Consider the following 18,255-nt stretch of genomic DNA (forward strand, 5'->3'; position numbering starts at 1 on the left):
AATGTGTGTTAATATTGTAAAGCCTGGATTCACATTAGTTGAGAACTCAATCAAATGTTAGCAGTGGGAAAAGCAGTGGGAAAAGCAGTGGGAAAAGCGGTGGGAAAAGCGGTGGGAAAAGCGGTGGGAAAAGCAGTGGGAAAAGCGGTGGGAAAAGCGGTGGGAAAAGCGGTGGGAAAAGCGGTGGGAAAAGCGGTGGGAAAAGCGGTGGGAAAAGCGGTGGGAAAAGCGGTGGGAAAAGCGGTGGGAAAAGCAGTGGGAAAAGCAGTGGGAAAAGCAGTGGGAAAAGCAGTGGGAAAAGCGGTGGGAAAAGCGGTGGGAAAAGCAGTGGGAAAAGCAGTGGGAAAAGCAGTGGGAAAAGCAGTGGGAAAAGACTCAGCCGTATTTCTTTATTCTGTGGTCATATTTGTTGTCTGGATTGTCAAACAGCAATGCTGTGGTCTGTATAGTGACAGCCAGGTGCAGTGAGGCCACCTTCTTTGTTTAAGGCCAGTGACAGTGATGAATGGGACTATATGAACGGGCCACAGAAAAACACAAGAAAGGTTGATGGAGGGAAAAGTATGAAAACAAGGAAGGGACAAGCAGCATTACACGTGTCCTGAAACCTGGATCAATGTTCTCGGCATCGTCTTGTTTTTTGCAGGCAAAACCCTGTCAACTTTTCAGTGACAGTGATTATTTCACTGACAGGTCTCGCTGGTAAGAAATGGTGACTGCGTCTGCCCAGCCGTTCAGACGATCCGTTGGGAGACATGTAATGAATTCTGATGCCAGCTGTCAGTGTGCTGTCGCTAGGGTGGACACATCGGGAATAGGAAGTCATTTTAAGGCGATTCCATGATTCCACTGGAGCTATATTTGTTCGGGTAGGGGGAGGGGGATGGCTTGGGTTGTGGAGAGTGGAATGGGTTGGGGGGTGCAGGTAGGTCACGATGGAATAGCTGACAGCATATAAACCTATTTAGAAGGAGAAAAATACATGGTTTGTGAAGTCAACAGTCAGGCGGATTAAGGGAGGTGTGGGACCATGCAAGGTAATTGGAAAATGTATTTTTCTGTCAATCATACGTGGTGTTTTCTTACATCGGTATTCTATTAGTTTTTCTTCGATGTAGAAAGTTGAAGGACCAATCTAGTCCTGGAATTTGCCAGACAGTGACTTATTTCAGGGCGTTTGATTTTTCTCATCAGGAGAAAAAGTGTAGGTGGTTTTCTGATCGAATTTGTTTCACATTCAGGGGTGAAATTCCTTTATTTGAGGCCAGAGGGCTTTCTCATACACCTCAATTCAAAGACCAGACACACACTAAAAACAGTCTTCCCATATGGATTCAAGTCACACAGGGGTAGGCTTAATTTGTGTCAGATAAACCAGCTTTACGCGTAATAAACTGAATGCAAGCAATTTAATATACTCTTTAGTTTCCCAAAGTAAAATGTTTGCAGTTAAAAGCACCAAAATAAGGTTTATACCTTCATTAAGGTGCAAAGTGGTTTAAGTGATACGTCTCTGATAAGCCATCATAAGTTATTTCAAGGGTTGTCTACTTATTTGACCACAGCAGTAGACTCCTATTAAATAAATAAAACGCCTCACCTCTGTGTGAGTGGGGCATTTTGACTCTGTAGACTCTCTTCACTCCCACCACTACACCCATGCTAATGCAGTCATGATTACCCAACAGGCACTGGAGATAATTGTGTACGCTAATCAATACAGGCCTGTCAGGTGGAGCCAAAGTCAAGCATTTTCAGCACAGCATTATTGCACCTCATCAACAACATGGAGAAGGTTTACAGCCAAGAGGACAATCCCAGGTCACATCAACACATGTAAACAGTCCTCTTGACTAGGACTGAATATTTCCCCGGTATTTTACAAATTCTTTATCCCAAAAATAAATCACTTTTCTCCTGGGTAACCCAGTGTTTCCCGCTAAAACCGGAAGTGTCAATCTTTAGCATACAAATACTGTATGTCTGGATTGATTCAAGCTTTGATCGGCATGACAATTCAAGCCGGATGCTGCCTGACGAGCCATAGACTATGGACATTTTATGAGCTCTACATTAAATACATTTTATGAGCCCAAGCCCAATGAAGCCCAAATGACTGTGCAGTCATCCAATACATAACCTATGGTGACTCCCTGCTTATATAAAGGTAAAATAAAATATATAGGTTACCTCACATTACACACGACAGAAAACATAAAAGCCCATAGCTATTCTGTCTGAAACAAGCTCCACTAGGCTACATTTTATTTTTTGAGTGTGGATTAAGGCCATTCAGAGACTTTCCTAGAAGCCACTCTTGCATTGTCTAGGCTGTGTGCATAAGGTCGTTGTCCTGTTGGAAGGTGAACCTTCACCCTCAGTCTGAGGTTCTGAGCGCTCTGGAGCAGGTTTTCATCAAGGATCCCTCTGTCCTTTGCTCTGTTCATCTTTGCCTCAATCTTGATAAGTCTCCCATTCCCTGCCGCTGAAAAACATCCCCACAGCTTGATGCTGCCACCACCATGCTTCACCGTAGGGATGGTGCCAGGTTTCCTTCATGACGCTTGGCATTCAGGCCAAATAGTTCAATCTAGGTTTCATCAGACCAGAGAATCTTGTTTCTCATGGTCTGAGAGTCCTTTAGGTGGCTTTTGGCAAACTCCAACTGGCCTGTCATGTGCCTTTTACTGAGGAAAGGCTTCCGCCTGGTTACTCTACCATAAAGGCCTGATTGGAGGAGTGCTGCAGAGATAGTTGTCCTTCTGGAAGGTTCTCCCATCTCCACAGAGGAACTCTAGGAGGTCTGTCTGAGTGACCATCGGGTTCTTGGTCACCTCCCTGACCAAGGCCCTTCTCCCCTGATTGCTCAGTTTGGCTGGGCGACCAGCTCCAGGAAGAGTCTTGGTGGTTCCAAACATCCATTTAAGAATGATGAGGCCACTGTGTTCTTGGAGACCTTCAATGCTGCATAAATTCTTTGGTACCCTTCCCTAGATCTGTGTCTAGACACAATCCTCTCTCTGAGCTCTACAGACAATTTCTTTGACCTCATGGCTTGGTTTTTGCTCTGATGTAAACAAGTGTGTGCCTTTCCAAATCATGTCCAATCAATTTAATTTACCACAGGTGGACTGCAATCAAGGTGTAGAAACATCTCAAGGGTGATCAATGGAAACAGGATTAACCTGAGCTCAATTTCAAGTCTCATAGCAAAGTGTCTGAATACTTATGTAAATAAGGTATTTCTGTTTTTTCTAAAGACACGTTTTTGCTTTGTAATTATGGGATATTGTCTGTAGATTGCTGAGGATTATTATTATTTTTAAATCCATTTTAAAATAAGTTTGTAACGTAACAAAATGTGAAGGGGTCTTTCCGAAGGCACTGTATATAATATACACTAAACAAAAATATAAACGCAACATGTAAAAAGTGTTGGTCCCATGTTTCATGAGCTGAAATGAAAGATCCCAGAAATCTTCCTTAAAACACAAAGCTTTTTTCTCTAAAATGTTGCGCACAAATTTGTGGAAATCCTTGTTAGTGAGCATTTCTTATTTGCCAAGATAATCCATCCAATTGACAGGTATGGCATAACAAGAAGCTGATTAAACAACATGATCATTACACAGGCGCACCCTGTGATGGAGACAATAAAAGGCCGCTCTAAAATGTGCGGTTTTGTCACACAACACAATGCCACAGATGCCTCAAGTTGAGGGAGCATGCAATTGGCATGCTGACTGGCAGGAATGTTCACCAGAGTGGTTGCCAGATAATTTAATGTTAATTTCTCTACCATAAGCCACCTCCGTTGTTTTAGAGAATTTGTCAGTATGTCCAACCAGCATCACAACCAGGCGTTGTGTTGCTGAGGGGTTTGCTGATGTCAAAGTCGTGAACAGAGTGCCCCATGGTGGCAGTGGGGTTATTGTATGGGAGGCATAAGCTACGAACAAGAAACACATTTGCATTTTATCAATGGCAATTTGAATGCACAGAGATACCATGACGAGATCCTGAGGCCCATTGTCGTGCCATTCATCTGCCGCAATCACCTCATGTTTCAGCATGATAATGCACAGCCCCATGTCTCAAGGATCTGTACACAATTCCTGGAAGCTGAAAATGTCCCCGTTCTTCCATGGCCTGCATACTCACCAGACATGTCACCCATTGAGCATGTTTGGCATGCAGTGGATCGACGTGTATGACAGCATGTTCCAGTTCCAGCAACAAAACACAGCCATTGAAGAGGAGCGGGACAACATTCCACCGGCCACAATCAACAGCCTGATCAACTCTATATGAAGGAGATTTTTTGATTCAAGCCCATACTTTTTTTTAATGGCGTCTTCGACCAACAGATGCACATCTGTAATTCCCAGTCATGTGAATTCCATAGATTAGGGCGTAGTTAATTTACTTCAATAGACTGTTTTAATTATCTGAACTGTAACTCTGAAAAATCATTGAAATTGTTGCATATTGCATTTATATTTTTGTTCAGTATATTGACACATCTTGAATAGGATGATCTATTTGGGAAGCAATTTGAATGAACTTGAACACCGAGTGCTCAAGTATCCACTGATTTAAAGCAATTATATTCAAGTGATAGGCTGTTAAAAAAACTCTGCTGCTGCGAATAAAAATATGAATATTGTTACAATTAAAAAGTAAAGTGAACCCCCGAAAGATGTGCAAATTAGACGTCCATTCAGTCCTTATATGATCCTACTGTCTAATGTAGACCTACCTGTCACAAGAAAGTTACCATGATAAGATCATACATTGGACTGCGCTCCATAGCCTACTGAGATGCGCTCTGTCCCAACCCTGAGCGTTGATGATTGATCACGCAGATAGCAGAGAGAAGGCCGGTGAGAAGCCAGATTTAGCCAGATACAATTTAACAGTTAAATTTCATGTCCTGTTGTTGATAGAAATAATTTATTACAATTTAAGGGTTTTTCGCAGTTATTTATCCCGGGGAAAAGGGAGTGGGTTTGGGCGGGAAGTCTCGGTAACCCTGTTCCCACTATTCAACCCTACTCTTGACAATGGTTTATAAAGATGTTAAATACTTTTGCAATAAAACACAGGTAACTTCTATGTGAGAATAACGTGACACACATCAGAGTCAGTGACACACTTGCAATGTATTTTATTTTATTTCTATTATAAGAGACATACAATGGTATTCTGTGAGACCAAATTCATAAAAGCCCAAGAGCTTCTGCCAAGAGAATGAAGACATTCTGAATCAACAAGCCCCCCCCCCAAGATAATGTATTTACACACTGTGCAATACTGATAGCTATTAAAAGTCGAATAGACCATTCCCTTTCCCATACAATCTCAATGCAAACTCAAATAAACTTCACTTCAACTCACCAATAAGTACTGTAGCTGCCCTTTTCCTGTTATGAGATATGGTCACATTCAAAATAAAATACTGGTTTCATGTGTAATGAGAGTGATCCATATGGTCTGTGAGGATTCTACTTATGCGTGTGTTGCATCCACACAACTAGTTTGTCTAAAACACAAGAATGTAGCCATCTATAACTAATGTTGCAGTTTATGCTCATGTATCTATCAATCAGTCAGCCCAAGGTGAATTCAAGTGTGAATGGTAAACTTGGGGTCAGACCAGCTTCATGAATCTAGGGCATAAATAGTATTTTCAGATACAGTAATAGTGTTTTTTTCTCTCTCAAATAATTGACCATGAATCCAGTAACCGATGAAGTAGCCCAGAAAGTGCAACAGCAGAGAGTTCCAGAGGGAGTGGTATTTCTGAGGCCAATCTGACTGCTTTCCCTCTCTCTCCCTGAGGAGAACGCCTGGCAGACGCTTCCGGTCTACGCTCATCAGATCAGGGAGTCCATTCAATTTCTACCTAAAACAATTATAACATCTTCTGATCAGACAAGAAAACACTAAATCCCAGCCTTGTGATCTTTTTCACTACCTGTGGTGTTCCTGTGGTGTTGAGGTTGAGACCAAGTGATATGTAGGGAGTATCAGAGAGCCTGAATAATCTTAACATCTGAGGGACCTGATGTCCCCCCTTTTAATCTATTGAGTAGCCTGCTATGCTACAAACAATCAAAAGGTAAAGTTAGCAATCAGGGAAAAAGCCAACCCAGTGAAAACACATGAAAAGGAGGCAAACAAAGAAGATGCAGCCTCAAGCTGTGGTAGTCGCTATGCCAGGGCTGGCAGGCTCACAGTTCAGGGATATCAAAAACCCCTAGTTAGAAATACAAATCTACAATAGATATGACACATTCCGAACGACCATAACAAAAAAAAAATCGAACACCTATTATATAGCATCTTGGCGCCTTGCATTTACCCCTACCCCATACCACATACTATATTAAATAAGGCACACATTTACACATACAATTAACATTTGGCTAGTATTATTCCTTTATTTACAACCAATAGCCAAAGTTAATAATTATAATAACTGCTGTCTGTACCATGTTGTGTTTTTTGGGGGTGGATGGTCTGATCTTGATCCTGATTCTTTGGGGGTTGAGTGTCTGGTCCTCTTTGGGTGTGATACATTATCATTATATTAGAATTTATGAGGATCAACTAAGCACCAATGTGATAAAAACATTCTTTAGGAATTGTAGTAGACCGTACTTCATAGACCAGCTGTATTAATGCCTTTCATCTGTTTCTCAGGACTTGGCAGGATAGTAGGGTCTCCATTTTCCAAAAAAGAGAACCGCCTAGCATAGTTGCTTTGAGTAGTTTCCTTTGCTTGTCAGTATCCACCATATTGGCTCTTTTTTTGAATGTGAGTAGTACATTCACCATGAACTTGTTAATATGGTAAATGATTACTTATTCTCCTAGTCCACATACTAACCATGCTGAAACAGGGGCAGGCGGGGCCTTGCCTCATTTCGAGAACTTCTATTTGAGATGCCAAACACCAACCAGTAATGTATTTCAACATAATGGGTTCAGTTTCAAAGTAAGGCAAAAAGACAGAGCTAACTTTAAAGGAGTTTTGTTGATGTCATTTCACGGGATACATATACTGCATATGTATATGTATACATATACGGTGTAGATATAAACACACATATATATACACACACATGCATATATAGAAACACGTTAGGGGGATCAGGACTGTTTGTCAACACTACATAAGAAAAAGGTAAGCAAAAGCAAGTTTCATAGGCATCGCAAGAAGCTCTAGATTGAATCTTAAGCTGTCCGATGTTTGATGGCAAACCCTTCCATAACTAAGTTGCATGGTAAATCCACACTGAGGACATTGGCAGCATAATGTAAGGGGGTCACGTTTCACCAACCATAGTCCCTCACCTTCTATAAGCAAGTAGTTGAGCAATACCAATATGGTACAAAGATATTAAATTGGACAAAAAGGGGGAAATCACAAGTTTGTTTGAGGTTTGTCGACAGCGAGAATGGCTGCCAGAAAATCAAGGGCACGTCTTCCACTTTTCACCCATTGAGAGGAGAGGACGAGGCACAGTCACTCTTGTCCTGTTCTCCTCCTCTCCTCTTTCTCCTCAGTAGTTGAAGTTTCCCTGTTGGTTGACGGGAGAGGAGGCAGGGATGAAGAGGGGTTTGGGAGGGACATCGGGTTTGAGGGAGGTGGTCCGGCGGACTATGGCCCCCCGGTGGAGGTATCCTCCGGTATCCTCCTGTTGCTCTCCATTGTAGCTCTGCTGGCGTGTCAGGTACCCATTGGGGATGAGCGGGTAGTGGATCTCGCAGGCGCTGCCGGTGGAGTTCATTCGAGCCAGCATAGGGGGTGGTTGGTGCTGGTGGCCATTACGCTGGCTGAAGCTTTGCTGTCGGTGAACCATCCCTCCACCACCCCCTCCGTTGGCAATCTTAGTGGCAGCGGTAATCAGTGAGTGTCTCTGGGAAGAGTGCCTCCGCTCCAGGGTGGACTGGTGGTGAGGGGGCATGTCCGGAGGTACGTCCATGCGGCGGGTCAGGCTGTCTCGGGGCAGGGTGGACGAGCTGTAGTAAGGCGCCGACTCGGTCTCTGGGATGTGCGGCTGGATGCGGTTGGCAAAAGCTAGTTGACTCCCATGGCACCCGCCGCTGGCTGACAGGCCGGAAGAAGTCATGACCTGGGTGTTCTTGCTGGAGTTGGCCTCGTGGATGTGTTTGAGCAGCTCGTCCAGCGATGTGACCTCCATCACCTTCTGCGGGTAGCAGGGGTAAGGCTGCTGGACCAACATGCGCTCAGTATTGTGGATCTTGCGCTCCTCCAGGTGCTGTGGTCCACCGACCAAGGCATGCCCATTGGCCAGAGCTTGCCCATTGGAGAAGCTGCGAGAGTAGGGGTAGATCTGCTGGTGGAGCAGGCCTGAGCTGGGCCTGGAACCTTGTCCCATGTTGTGGGACTTGGGCTCCTTGGCATTGTTGCAGTTCTGGTTCTTCTCCCACTGGTTCTTGAAAGCCTTCATGTTCTTGATGGGCAGTTCAGGGGTGGAGTCTGGGGTGGGCAGACCAGAGAGCTCCGAAGAGTGGTGTAGGTGATGGGGGTGAACCAGGTCTCCCATGGTCATCCCTGGGTGGTGACCACCGTTCCGTCTGGGTGCTCCTTGACGATGCTCCTTCCCGTTCTGGAAGAAGGAGTTGTAGAGCTTGGGCGAGGACACCTCCATTTTATCCTCCTTGTTCTGGCTGTCCAGCAGGCCATTGAGCTTGGCCAGGCTGCGTAGGGACAGAGCGTGAGGGATGGGGGCCTCCGGGTCCTTGGCCAGCCTCTTGGTCTTGTTGCCGGTGTGGTTGCAGTAGCAGGAGACCAGAAAGCCTGAGAGGAAGGCTCCAAGGACAAAGGCCACCAGCACACAGGCGATCAGCAGGGTGTAGTGGACACTGTGGTTGGTCTTCTCCATCTCGGGAGGCCGTCGGACACCTTCACAGAAAAAGAGAGTGAGAACAAAATGGTCTTTAGTGTAATGAAACCAGATACCTAGAAGAGACTATAATTTCTATGAGGTCAAGCAGGCAGCAGCTGGAAAATACCGGTTGTGTTTACAGAAGCTCTACTACGTGGGAAGCAGCATTGCAGAGGTGTTGGAACTAGCCCCTTGGCTTTCCTCCCTCTGTTAATGAATCAATATACTATTTCTTGCCAAGACCTCATCTTTCGTCTCCAACTGCAACGAGTGGCAGAGGGCAAGAGCTCCCCAGTCAGTGAGAAATCAACTCCAAAATGAGTTTGGGCTTTAAATATTGATGGGTGCACTGGCAGGAGTCTGATGTCTTTCACACTGGCTGTGCTTTGAAATGCATGGATCAGGGTGAGTGCACCTGCGATGAACTTGCCAAAAATAACCAACTCGACTAACTAGCTCATAGAATACATCACTCTTTAATTGAACGAGAGTCTGACTGATTCAAATTTTTGTTTGGGAAAACATCTGAACTGCCGCAACTAAGCACCTGAAAATGTCAAGGTTATCTCAACACTATGAAAACGCCCTTGGATGGTGTGACCCTGCCACTATATTTGCCTAATGGCATCTGAGATTCGACAAGAGGAGTGATACTAGCCACCTCTCCCCAAACTCAAGGCTCATTTACAAAGGCTGCTGCCATCTGTGGTGTCAGGCCCTTCTCCAACCTTAATGATAGTCTCTGTGAAATTGAGTCTGGGGAGGGGAATTGGCCCGCACTGGGAGGAGAAATGCAGGTGTCTCAAATAGGCTAATTTCATCCCGTAATGAGAGCTCAGGTTAGGCAGTAATGGGCAATGATAGTGCCAGCTTTAGACGTAACTGTGGTGATGGGATGTTGAAGATGATGAGGAGGGGGGTGGGGGGGGTCTAAATGATTGGGCCCAAGAGAGACTTGTCGAGGGTTTCTCTCTTTCGATGAAATTACAAAGAGTTGCCACATGCTTCAGCTTTAACAGAGTGAGGGCACTTGATTAGAAGGGAATTTCACTGAGGGAATTTACAATTAGGCGTTTAGCGGAATCAAACATCTCGTACAACAATTTCAATGACAGCAGTGTCTTACACTTCATAATTTATTTAAATGGGTTGTGTTCAAATAGGTTGGCAAAACATTATTCTGTCTGAATACGAAAAACATTGTTGGGTCGAAAACTGGAGTGTGTGAGGGTAAATGCGGGCAGCATACCAATACCATTTGAAAGATATTAATTCATTTATAAGGGAAAGGGAGATGTGAATAATAACTCACATGAATCTACAGTACATGCAGAACACAGCACAGAATGACCTTGGATACATTTATTTAAAAAAAAAATGCTTTTAGGTCAAGTGTGTGTGTGTATATCATTAGGTATATATGTGGAGAACAAGTATGCAGTGCACACACAGTATGTTCTCAGGTATATTCTGAATGTGGAGAACAGGTATGCAGTGCACACACACACACTGTAGGCTGAAGAAATGAGTAGCAAAGCTCCACTGTAGCTTCAAGCACAAACTCGTCATGAATCTATACAAGTAACAAAAGCACAACGGGGAAAATCTCAATGTGTCAATAGAGGAGCACAGACATCAGCCTTGAAGCTCCTGGCACTTTGCTAGTAACTCTAAAGGGTACTTGTCACCATTACCGTTTGTCTTCGACAGCCTCTTAATACAAACAGAGAGAAGATGGGGCAGAATTAGCATCAAACAAGGATTGGTTCTTTGGTCTTGAAGGAGCTGCCGACACGAGTGTCTCGTTACCTGGCGTTGATGGAAAGTTATATGTAGGTCACAAAGTTACAAGAGAAGTGTCTGCTCCCGGTCTCTCTCCCAGCGCGATCAGGAAGTAAAGGCTTTTAGACCACTGCAAAGCTCTATATCACTATCAATTTGGCCATTTGCTCTACATCAGTGAGTAGAATACTGAGTGCCATTCTCCTGGCGATAATGTTAAATTCACAGAGTAAGTTTGACGGGCTGCTTTGAAATCGCGAGTTCTATCCATTCAAGTGCTATATCCATTGTATTTCTATGGCGTTGGCATGGCGATGCTTCGTTTATCCTATCTGTCCTAGGCCAGTGTGTCAGAGTGAGCCGAGGCAGTGTGGCAGCATGGGGGTTTTATGAATAATACAGGCCAGGATGCCCATGTCTCTGTGTGGCTTCCCCCAGCCTCCCTGTGGCTCCCAGCTCCCAGTCCTGTGACTCATCTGGGCCCCCTGACCAGGACCCTATGACTATTGAAGGGTTCCACATGGCCGAGGAGTTATGAGTCAAGAGCCACAGTGGGGAAATGCACAGCGGAGGTACACAGATCTCCAACCCCACGCACAACCTGTCACAACACGTTTGGGGCTGGAGTGGATGACTCAATCGGGCCGTATGCGTGACATATGGTGGCATGGTCACAGTGAAATTAATACCCACTGAATCATGCCATGGGGGGACTGGTGTGCTGTTAGATGTCACACAGGAGGCATAGCATGCAGGCAAACAGTTGACGATAAAGCATTGCCTCAATACAGTGTTGAAAGAAATTACCTTTAAAAATGGTCAAATGAATCATTTTATGAGCCAATATTGTACGACATCTCTGATAATGAGGTGAAACAAAAAGGTTTGAGAGCGCTGCTTTAATGTAACATGTGACCATTAATTGGAGTTGTCTGCACCTGTGTAGTGGTAGAGTTGCATTAAAAATGTTAGTAAAATATAGGTGAGGTATATAAAGATATATGGTGCCGCAGGATAATTGAAGCTACTCAAAGGTTTATAGAATGTTAATAACAGTGTTTTTCCATGTTTGTTTTCTCGGTTGTCACACTATATCTTTAGCCAAAGTGTGGGTTCAGCATGGTCTCTGCTGAACAGAGGCCTACTATACGTGTAATCCGTGACATACAGGAACACACACACATTAAGAACTCTCAAGTCTTCTAAGAAGGTAAACACACATATGGTTGAGATTTGACAGGAGGGAAGGAGAGGAGAAATGGTGACAGAAAGGGAGAGAGAGGGGGGACAGCTAGAAGTATTCATGCTCGAGAGGAAGAGAGCGACAAAGAGAGAGAGATACAGTAGGGAGAGAAAATATAACTTCAGTAAGAAACTGCCAGGCAATGGAAAAGAGAGAGAGCGGAACAGGACAGAAAAGAGACGAGCAAGAGAACTAGAGAAAATAAAATGAAAAAGAATGTGGCAGAAAGCTGGGGACAAAAAGTGACAGAAATAGAGTGTGAGAAAGAATGTGCAGGGAGCAGATTGTAAGGGGGAGGCTGGGAGATGATGATGGAGAGAGAGAGATGTGTCAAAGTGAGTGACAGATTGTCAGCCTGGTGGGTTTTGAAGCCTCGCTCTCAGAAGCAGCTGTGTTTTGGTACGTAGAAGGACCCCGCTTGACGCTCTTTACCATAATGGTAAAAATAGACAAGGCTGTGCATTATGTAACTGAGCTAAAGCGATACGCAACCTGTAGTCTGTTCTGTGTTTCACTAATTGGGGATGGGTTGCGCGAGGAGCGAATCTGGAGTGTGAAGTGCTATTTCGGCAGGCGATAAAATAACTCCAAAACAAACAAAAACAAAAGAAGTGAAACACAAACAACACAAGCAGGGGTTTTCACCTTTGACTCACATCTAACCCTTCTCTGACATGCTTAAAACCGATAGCTATATAAATCATACAGATTCATTTATTTCCATAAAATGCCCAAATGAACCACTACTTTATACTTCAGAAGTGTATCAGCGTCATGCTGTGCTTTATTCTACTGCATGCGTAGAATCAGTTAGCCATCTGCAGTGTTGATTGCCAAATGGATGGTCTTGAGAATCAGGGATTTAGGATAAACTGGTATTGAGCTGGGATACTACGGTGCTTTTGGTAATCTTGATTGCTGATACCTAACTATGGCGTGGAATGTTGGAATATAGACACGGCTCGACTTTGGGACAATTCCAAGGTACAGTACGCAAATGTTGTTCAGAAAGTATTGATACCCCTGTACTTACTCTACATTTTGCTGTGTTATAGCCTGAATTCAAAATGTATCAAATGTATTATTTTTCTTATCCATCTACACACAATACCCAATAATGACAAAATGGAAACATGTTTTTAGAAATGTGCAAAATGTATTGAAAATTAAAGACAGAAATATTTAATTTAATTAAGTATTCACACCCCTGTCAATACTTTGTAGAAACATCTTTGGCAGCGATTACAGCTGTGAGTCTTTCTGGGTAAGTCTCTAAGAGCTTTCCATACCTGGATGGTGCAACATTTGCCCATAATTTTAAGAATTCTTCAAGCTCTTCAAAAACTCTTCATCAACTTTCACGTCTTGCCATAGATTTTCAAGTAGATTTAAGTCAAAACAGTAACGTGGCCACTCAGAAACATTTATGGTCTTCTTGGTAAGCAACTCCAGGTGTAGATTTGGCCTCGTGTTTTAGGTTATTGTCCTGCTGAAAGGTTAATTAATCTCCCAGTGTCTGGTGGAAAGCAGACTGATCCAGGTTTTCCTCTAGGATTTTGCCTTGCTTAGCTCCATTATGTTTAATTTTTATCTTGAAAAACTCCCCAGTCCTTAAAGATTAAAAGCTTTACATTTTTTATGAATTTGTAAACATTTCGAAAAACATAATTCCACTTTGACATTATGGGGTATTGTGTGTAGGCCAGTGACCAAAAGTCTAAATTTAATCGATTCGAAAATTCCGTCTGTAACACAACAAAATGTGGAAAAAGGGGTGTGAATACTTTCTGAAGGTACTGTAGCTAGGCACTGGAAACGACTCCTGAGTACTATATTTGCATCAAGTAAAGACGTTCCAAAATAGCCTGATTAGTTTCTGTTTCTCTACAGCTGAGGGGAGAATGTAATAGTTCCATTAAAGGGTACTTCATTCCATAGTGCCGCAATGAGTCAAAATGGCCCCAGGCTTCGCAGGCAACCATTAACCCCAACTAATGCCAGAGATGTATTTTCTGCTGTGGAAAACACAACAACAAATCATCGGCTGATATAATACAAGCACTGTGAGTGTTTTCAAAATTAGACACAAACAGGAGTCTGCTAACTAAAATTCGGAGTACTTTGACAGTTCAAATAGCTGATGCTTGGGTAATGATGAACACAGTTAACGCTCTGTGTTTGTGTGTGTGGTGTGTGAGCGTGTGCAAAAGGGGGTCTGGGTGTTCATGTGAATGAATTCAATCATGTACTCTCATTATTAAGAATATGCATAATATTACACATCAGTGCCCAACCAATTGGACGCGGCTTGATTTATGCACACACGAGGTAATATGATACGCTGTAATGTAACTGGTTCAGTCCAATTGAAAAAGAGTGCTAATGACATGATGCCATTTTATTAGAAGTGTGCTGATGCATGTAGAGCATCAAGAGGTTTCACTGAGGAGACTTGTGTTGAATACTAGTCAAAAAATTAAAAAAGGTGCTAATGGAGAGATCGAAATGTACACATTAGTTACCTGGAGGAAAATGGGGGAGGGTCATGCTTTTCCAATTTCAGGGGGAGGGTTTAGTGTAACAACAATATCATGGAATAAAATATAATAAATTAGGAAATGATAGTTTCTCATATAGACTGTTCATATAGGCCTACTTGTTATGTGGCTGCGGTGTTAAACAATGAGTGGCTTTTTCTCGAATTCAATGATGATCAGATACTTCAGTTGTATCTGGTTCTGTTGCGATACATTTTAACAGTTGATCACTTTAGCACTGTTCCAAACTTAGACTATCCTCTTTTTTGTGGTACTTTTACCCCTTTTTTCTCCCCAATTTCGTGATATCCAATTTGTAGTTACAGTCTTGTCCCATCACTGCAACTCCCCCACGTACTCGGGAGAGATGAAGGTTTAGAGCCATGTGTCCTCCAAAACAAGCTGCAATGCTTCTTGACACACTGCTCGCTTAACCCGGAAGCCAGTCGCACTAATGTGTCAGCAGAAACACCGTCCAACTGGCGACCGTCCAACAGAGTCCACTTGCAGGCGCCCGGTCCACCACAAGGAGTCGCTAGAGTGCGATAGGACAAGGAAATCCCAGCTGGCCAAACCCTCCCCTAACCCGAACGACACTGGGCCAATTGTGCGCCGCCTCATGGGTCTCCCGGTCAAGGACGGCTGTGACACAGCCTGGGATCGAAACGAGTCTGTAGTGATGCTTCAAGCACTGCGATGCAGTGCCTTAGACCTAAGCCGACTATCCTCTTTTTTAACAATAGCCAGAATTGAAATCTAAATGGCTTCGGCGCTGCAGCATGCGTTCATTCGTTGTCATGCTCTGTTGTGGTATAAAAAAATATTCTGCTAGTCTCCAGTCATTTTCATAAAAATGACATAGAATTGCATAGAAATGCATTTATAAAAGGCATTTTTTCGTAGACTAAGTGAATAAGAGGATAGATTCATGCAGTGCTTTTATTATAATGGATATCTTTTCACACACTCTTGTCTGTGGTGGTTTGAGAATCCACAACCTTCTGGCTACTTTGCATTGTAATTCTTACAAAAAAGGCTCTCGTCTGTCCTAAGAGTGAGGGTAAACGGTAAGCATGTTTTTTGCTATCCACTTAATATATTAATTATTATTTTGGGTATTGGGGAGTTCAGGGAGGGTCAGATAAAAATATATTTTACTGAAGGTAAGGCCATCCATTTTAATTTCAGAGAGATCCGATTTTCTCCAAGTATCCCTGATTACAAATAACATAGTCGTGGTCAAAAGTTTTGAGAATAACACAAATATTAATTTCCACAGTTTGCTGACTCAGTGTCTTTAGATATTTTTGTTAGATGTTACTATAGAATACTGAAATATAATTACAAGCATTTCATAAGTGTCAAAGGCTTTTATTGACAATTACATGAAGTTGACGCAAAGAATCAATATTTGCAGTGTTGACCCTTGCATGCTGTCAATTAACTTCTGGGCCACATCCTGACTGATGGCAGCCCATTCTTGCATAATCATAATTTGTGGGTTTTTGTTTGTCCACCCGCCTCTTGAGGACTGACCACAAATTCTCAATGGGATTAAGGTCTGGGGAGTTTCCTGGCCATGAACCCAAAATATTGATGTTTTGTTCCCGAGCCACTTAGTCACTTTTGCCTTATGGCAAGGTGCTCCATAATGCTGGAAAAGACATTGCTCGTCACCAAACTGTTCCTGGATAGTTGGGAGAAGTTGCTCTCGGAGGATGTGTTGGTACCACTCTTTATTCATGGCTGTGTTCTTAGGCAAAATTGTGAGTGAGCCCACTCCCTTGGCTAAGAAGCAACCCCACACATGAATGGTCTCAGGATGCTTTTCTGTTGGCATGACACAGGACTGATGGTAGCGCTCACCTTGTCTTCTCCGGACAAGCTTTTTCTGGATGCCCCAAACAATCGGAAAGGGGATTCATCAGAGAAATTACTTTACCCCAGTCCTCAGCAGTCCAATCCCTGTACCTTTTGCAGAATATCAGTCTGTCCCTGATGTTTTTCCTGGAGAGAAGTGGCTTCTTTGCTGCCCTTCTTGAGACCAGGCCATCCTCCAAAAGTCTTTGCCTCACTGTGCGTGCAGATGCACTCACACCTACCTGCCTGCTGCCATTCCTGAGCAAGCTCTGTACTGGTGGTGCCCCGATCCCGCAGCTGAATCAACTTTGGGAGACGGTCCTGGCGCTTGCTGGACTTTCTTGGGCGCCCTGAAACCTTCTTCACAACAATTGAACCGCTCTCCTTTAAGTTCTTGATAATCTGATACATGTTTGATTTAGGTGCAATCTTACTGCCAGCAATATCCTTGCCTGTGAAGCCCTTTTTGTGCAAAGCAATGATGATGGCATTTGTTTCCTTGCAGGTAACTATGGTTGACAGAGGAAGAACAATGATTCCAAGCACCACCCTCCTTTTGAAGCATCCAGTCAGTTATTCAAACTCAATCAGCATGACAGAGTGATCTCCAGCCTTGTCCTCGTCAACACTCACACCTGTGTTAACAAGAGAATCACTGACATGATGTCAACTGGTCCTTTTGTGGCAGAGCTGAAATGCAGTGGAAATGTTTCTTTGGAGATTCAGTTAATTTGCATGGCAAACAGCAACTTTACAATTAATTGCAATTTATCTGATCACTCTTCATAACATTCTGGAGTATATGCAAATTGCCATCATACAAACTAAGGCAGCAGACTTTGTGAAAATGTATATTTGCGTCATTCTCAAAACTTTAGGCCACGACTGTACAATCCCTTAGAACCTGGCAAGTAGAGACCAATTTGCCATAATATCTCAGTACAGTACATCACTCAACGCTGACCTTGAAAACTAAGATATTATCTGTCAAAACATGAGCGATAATACAGTTCAAAGACACATTTTCTATTTCAAACAGCTTTGAAACAGACATAGTTCAAGTAGTGTCTGATAGCCTCATCCACCATCAAATCAAGCATGGCACTACATGCAGTGGGACATTTCACATGCAGTTGCATCAGGAATAAAGTAAAGAGAATAAAGAGGGCATTCACCATTCAGCACCTGGTAAAGCTACTATATTCCAGAGCCAATCCCTAACATAACTCCCTAAATAAACATTAACTATCTGGATAGAAAAGCAGCTCTGGAAGAACCATAGCGTCCCCAAACAGTGGCCTGAAACACACGCCCAAAGCCACAGAGAAACAACTGCTTGTAGGCAACAAACACAAAAAGCACAGTTTCAGTCATAGGCTTTGAAACTGGGTAGAGAGTTCACAGGGGGAAAAGGGGGAGAGAAGGAGAGGAGGATTCAACCAAGGAGGCAGATAAGGGTTAGTCAGTCCAACCGAAAAACAGGCAGGTTAATAGAGAACTATTCCCCAGGGGTAAGGGGTCGAGGAGACAGAAAGGGATAATGGGTTGGGGTTAGGAGTCAGGACAACTGCGTGTGTGGATCTGTACACTGTGGGCCCAAACGTCACTGGGACACTCAACATTCTGATGTTGACTAACACTCTGGTCTCCATGGTGTTAACATGATAATAAAAATGTAATGGTGACACTAAGCACTCTGAACCTGAGGGTGACAGTAAACATATAGGAAGTTTCCCCAGACTCAGATTAAGCCTAGTGCTGGATTAAAAAGCATGCTCAATGGAGAATCACCATCAGCTTTTTTGTTGTTGTCCAGGACTAGGGTTAATATGTGAACGGGAAACCAGTCCCTAATGTTGTCAAACAGGCAAGAACATGTTGTGAACAACTTTATGTATAGTGCATGTTTTGAGGT

The 18,255-nt window shown here is 43.4% G+C and overlaps 1 protein-coding gene across 9 annotated transcripts in view; it reads right to left on the reverse strand.

Moving 5' to 3' along the window:
* Positions 1-5,150: 5,150 nt before the first annotated feature.
* Positions 5,151-18,255, reverse strand: part of LOC110514498 (semaphorin-6D) — a 155,759-nt gene continuing 142,654 nt past the window's right edge. For all 9 annotated transcript variants that reach the window (XM_036972497.2, XM_036972455.2, XM_090229027.1 and 6 more), the window contains one exon: positions 5,151-8,935. In XM_036972497.2, coding sequence (XP_036828392.1) covers positions 7,569-8,935 — 1,367 coding nt within the window. In that variant the 3' untranslated portion in view covers positions 5,151-7,568. The remainder of the gene's footprint in view (positions 8,936-18,255) is intronic.

This window comes from Oncorhynchus mykiss, chromosome 3, assembly GCF_057628025.1.
Source record: "Oncorhynchus mykiss isolate SJ-2025 chromosome 3, ASM5762802v1, whole genome shotgun sequence".
Lineage (NCBI taxonomy): Eukaryota > Metazoa > Chordata > Actinopteri > Salmoniformes > Salmonidae > Oncorhynchus > Oncorhynchus mykiss.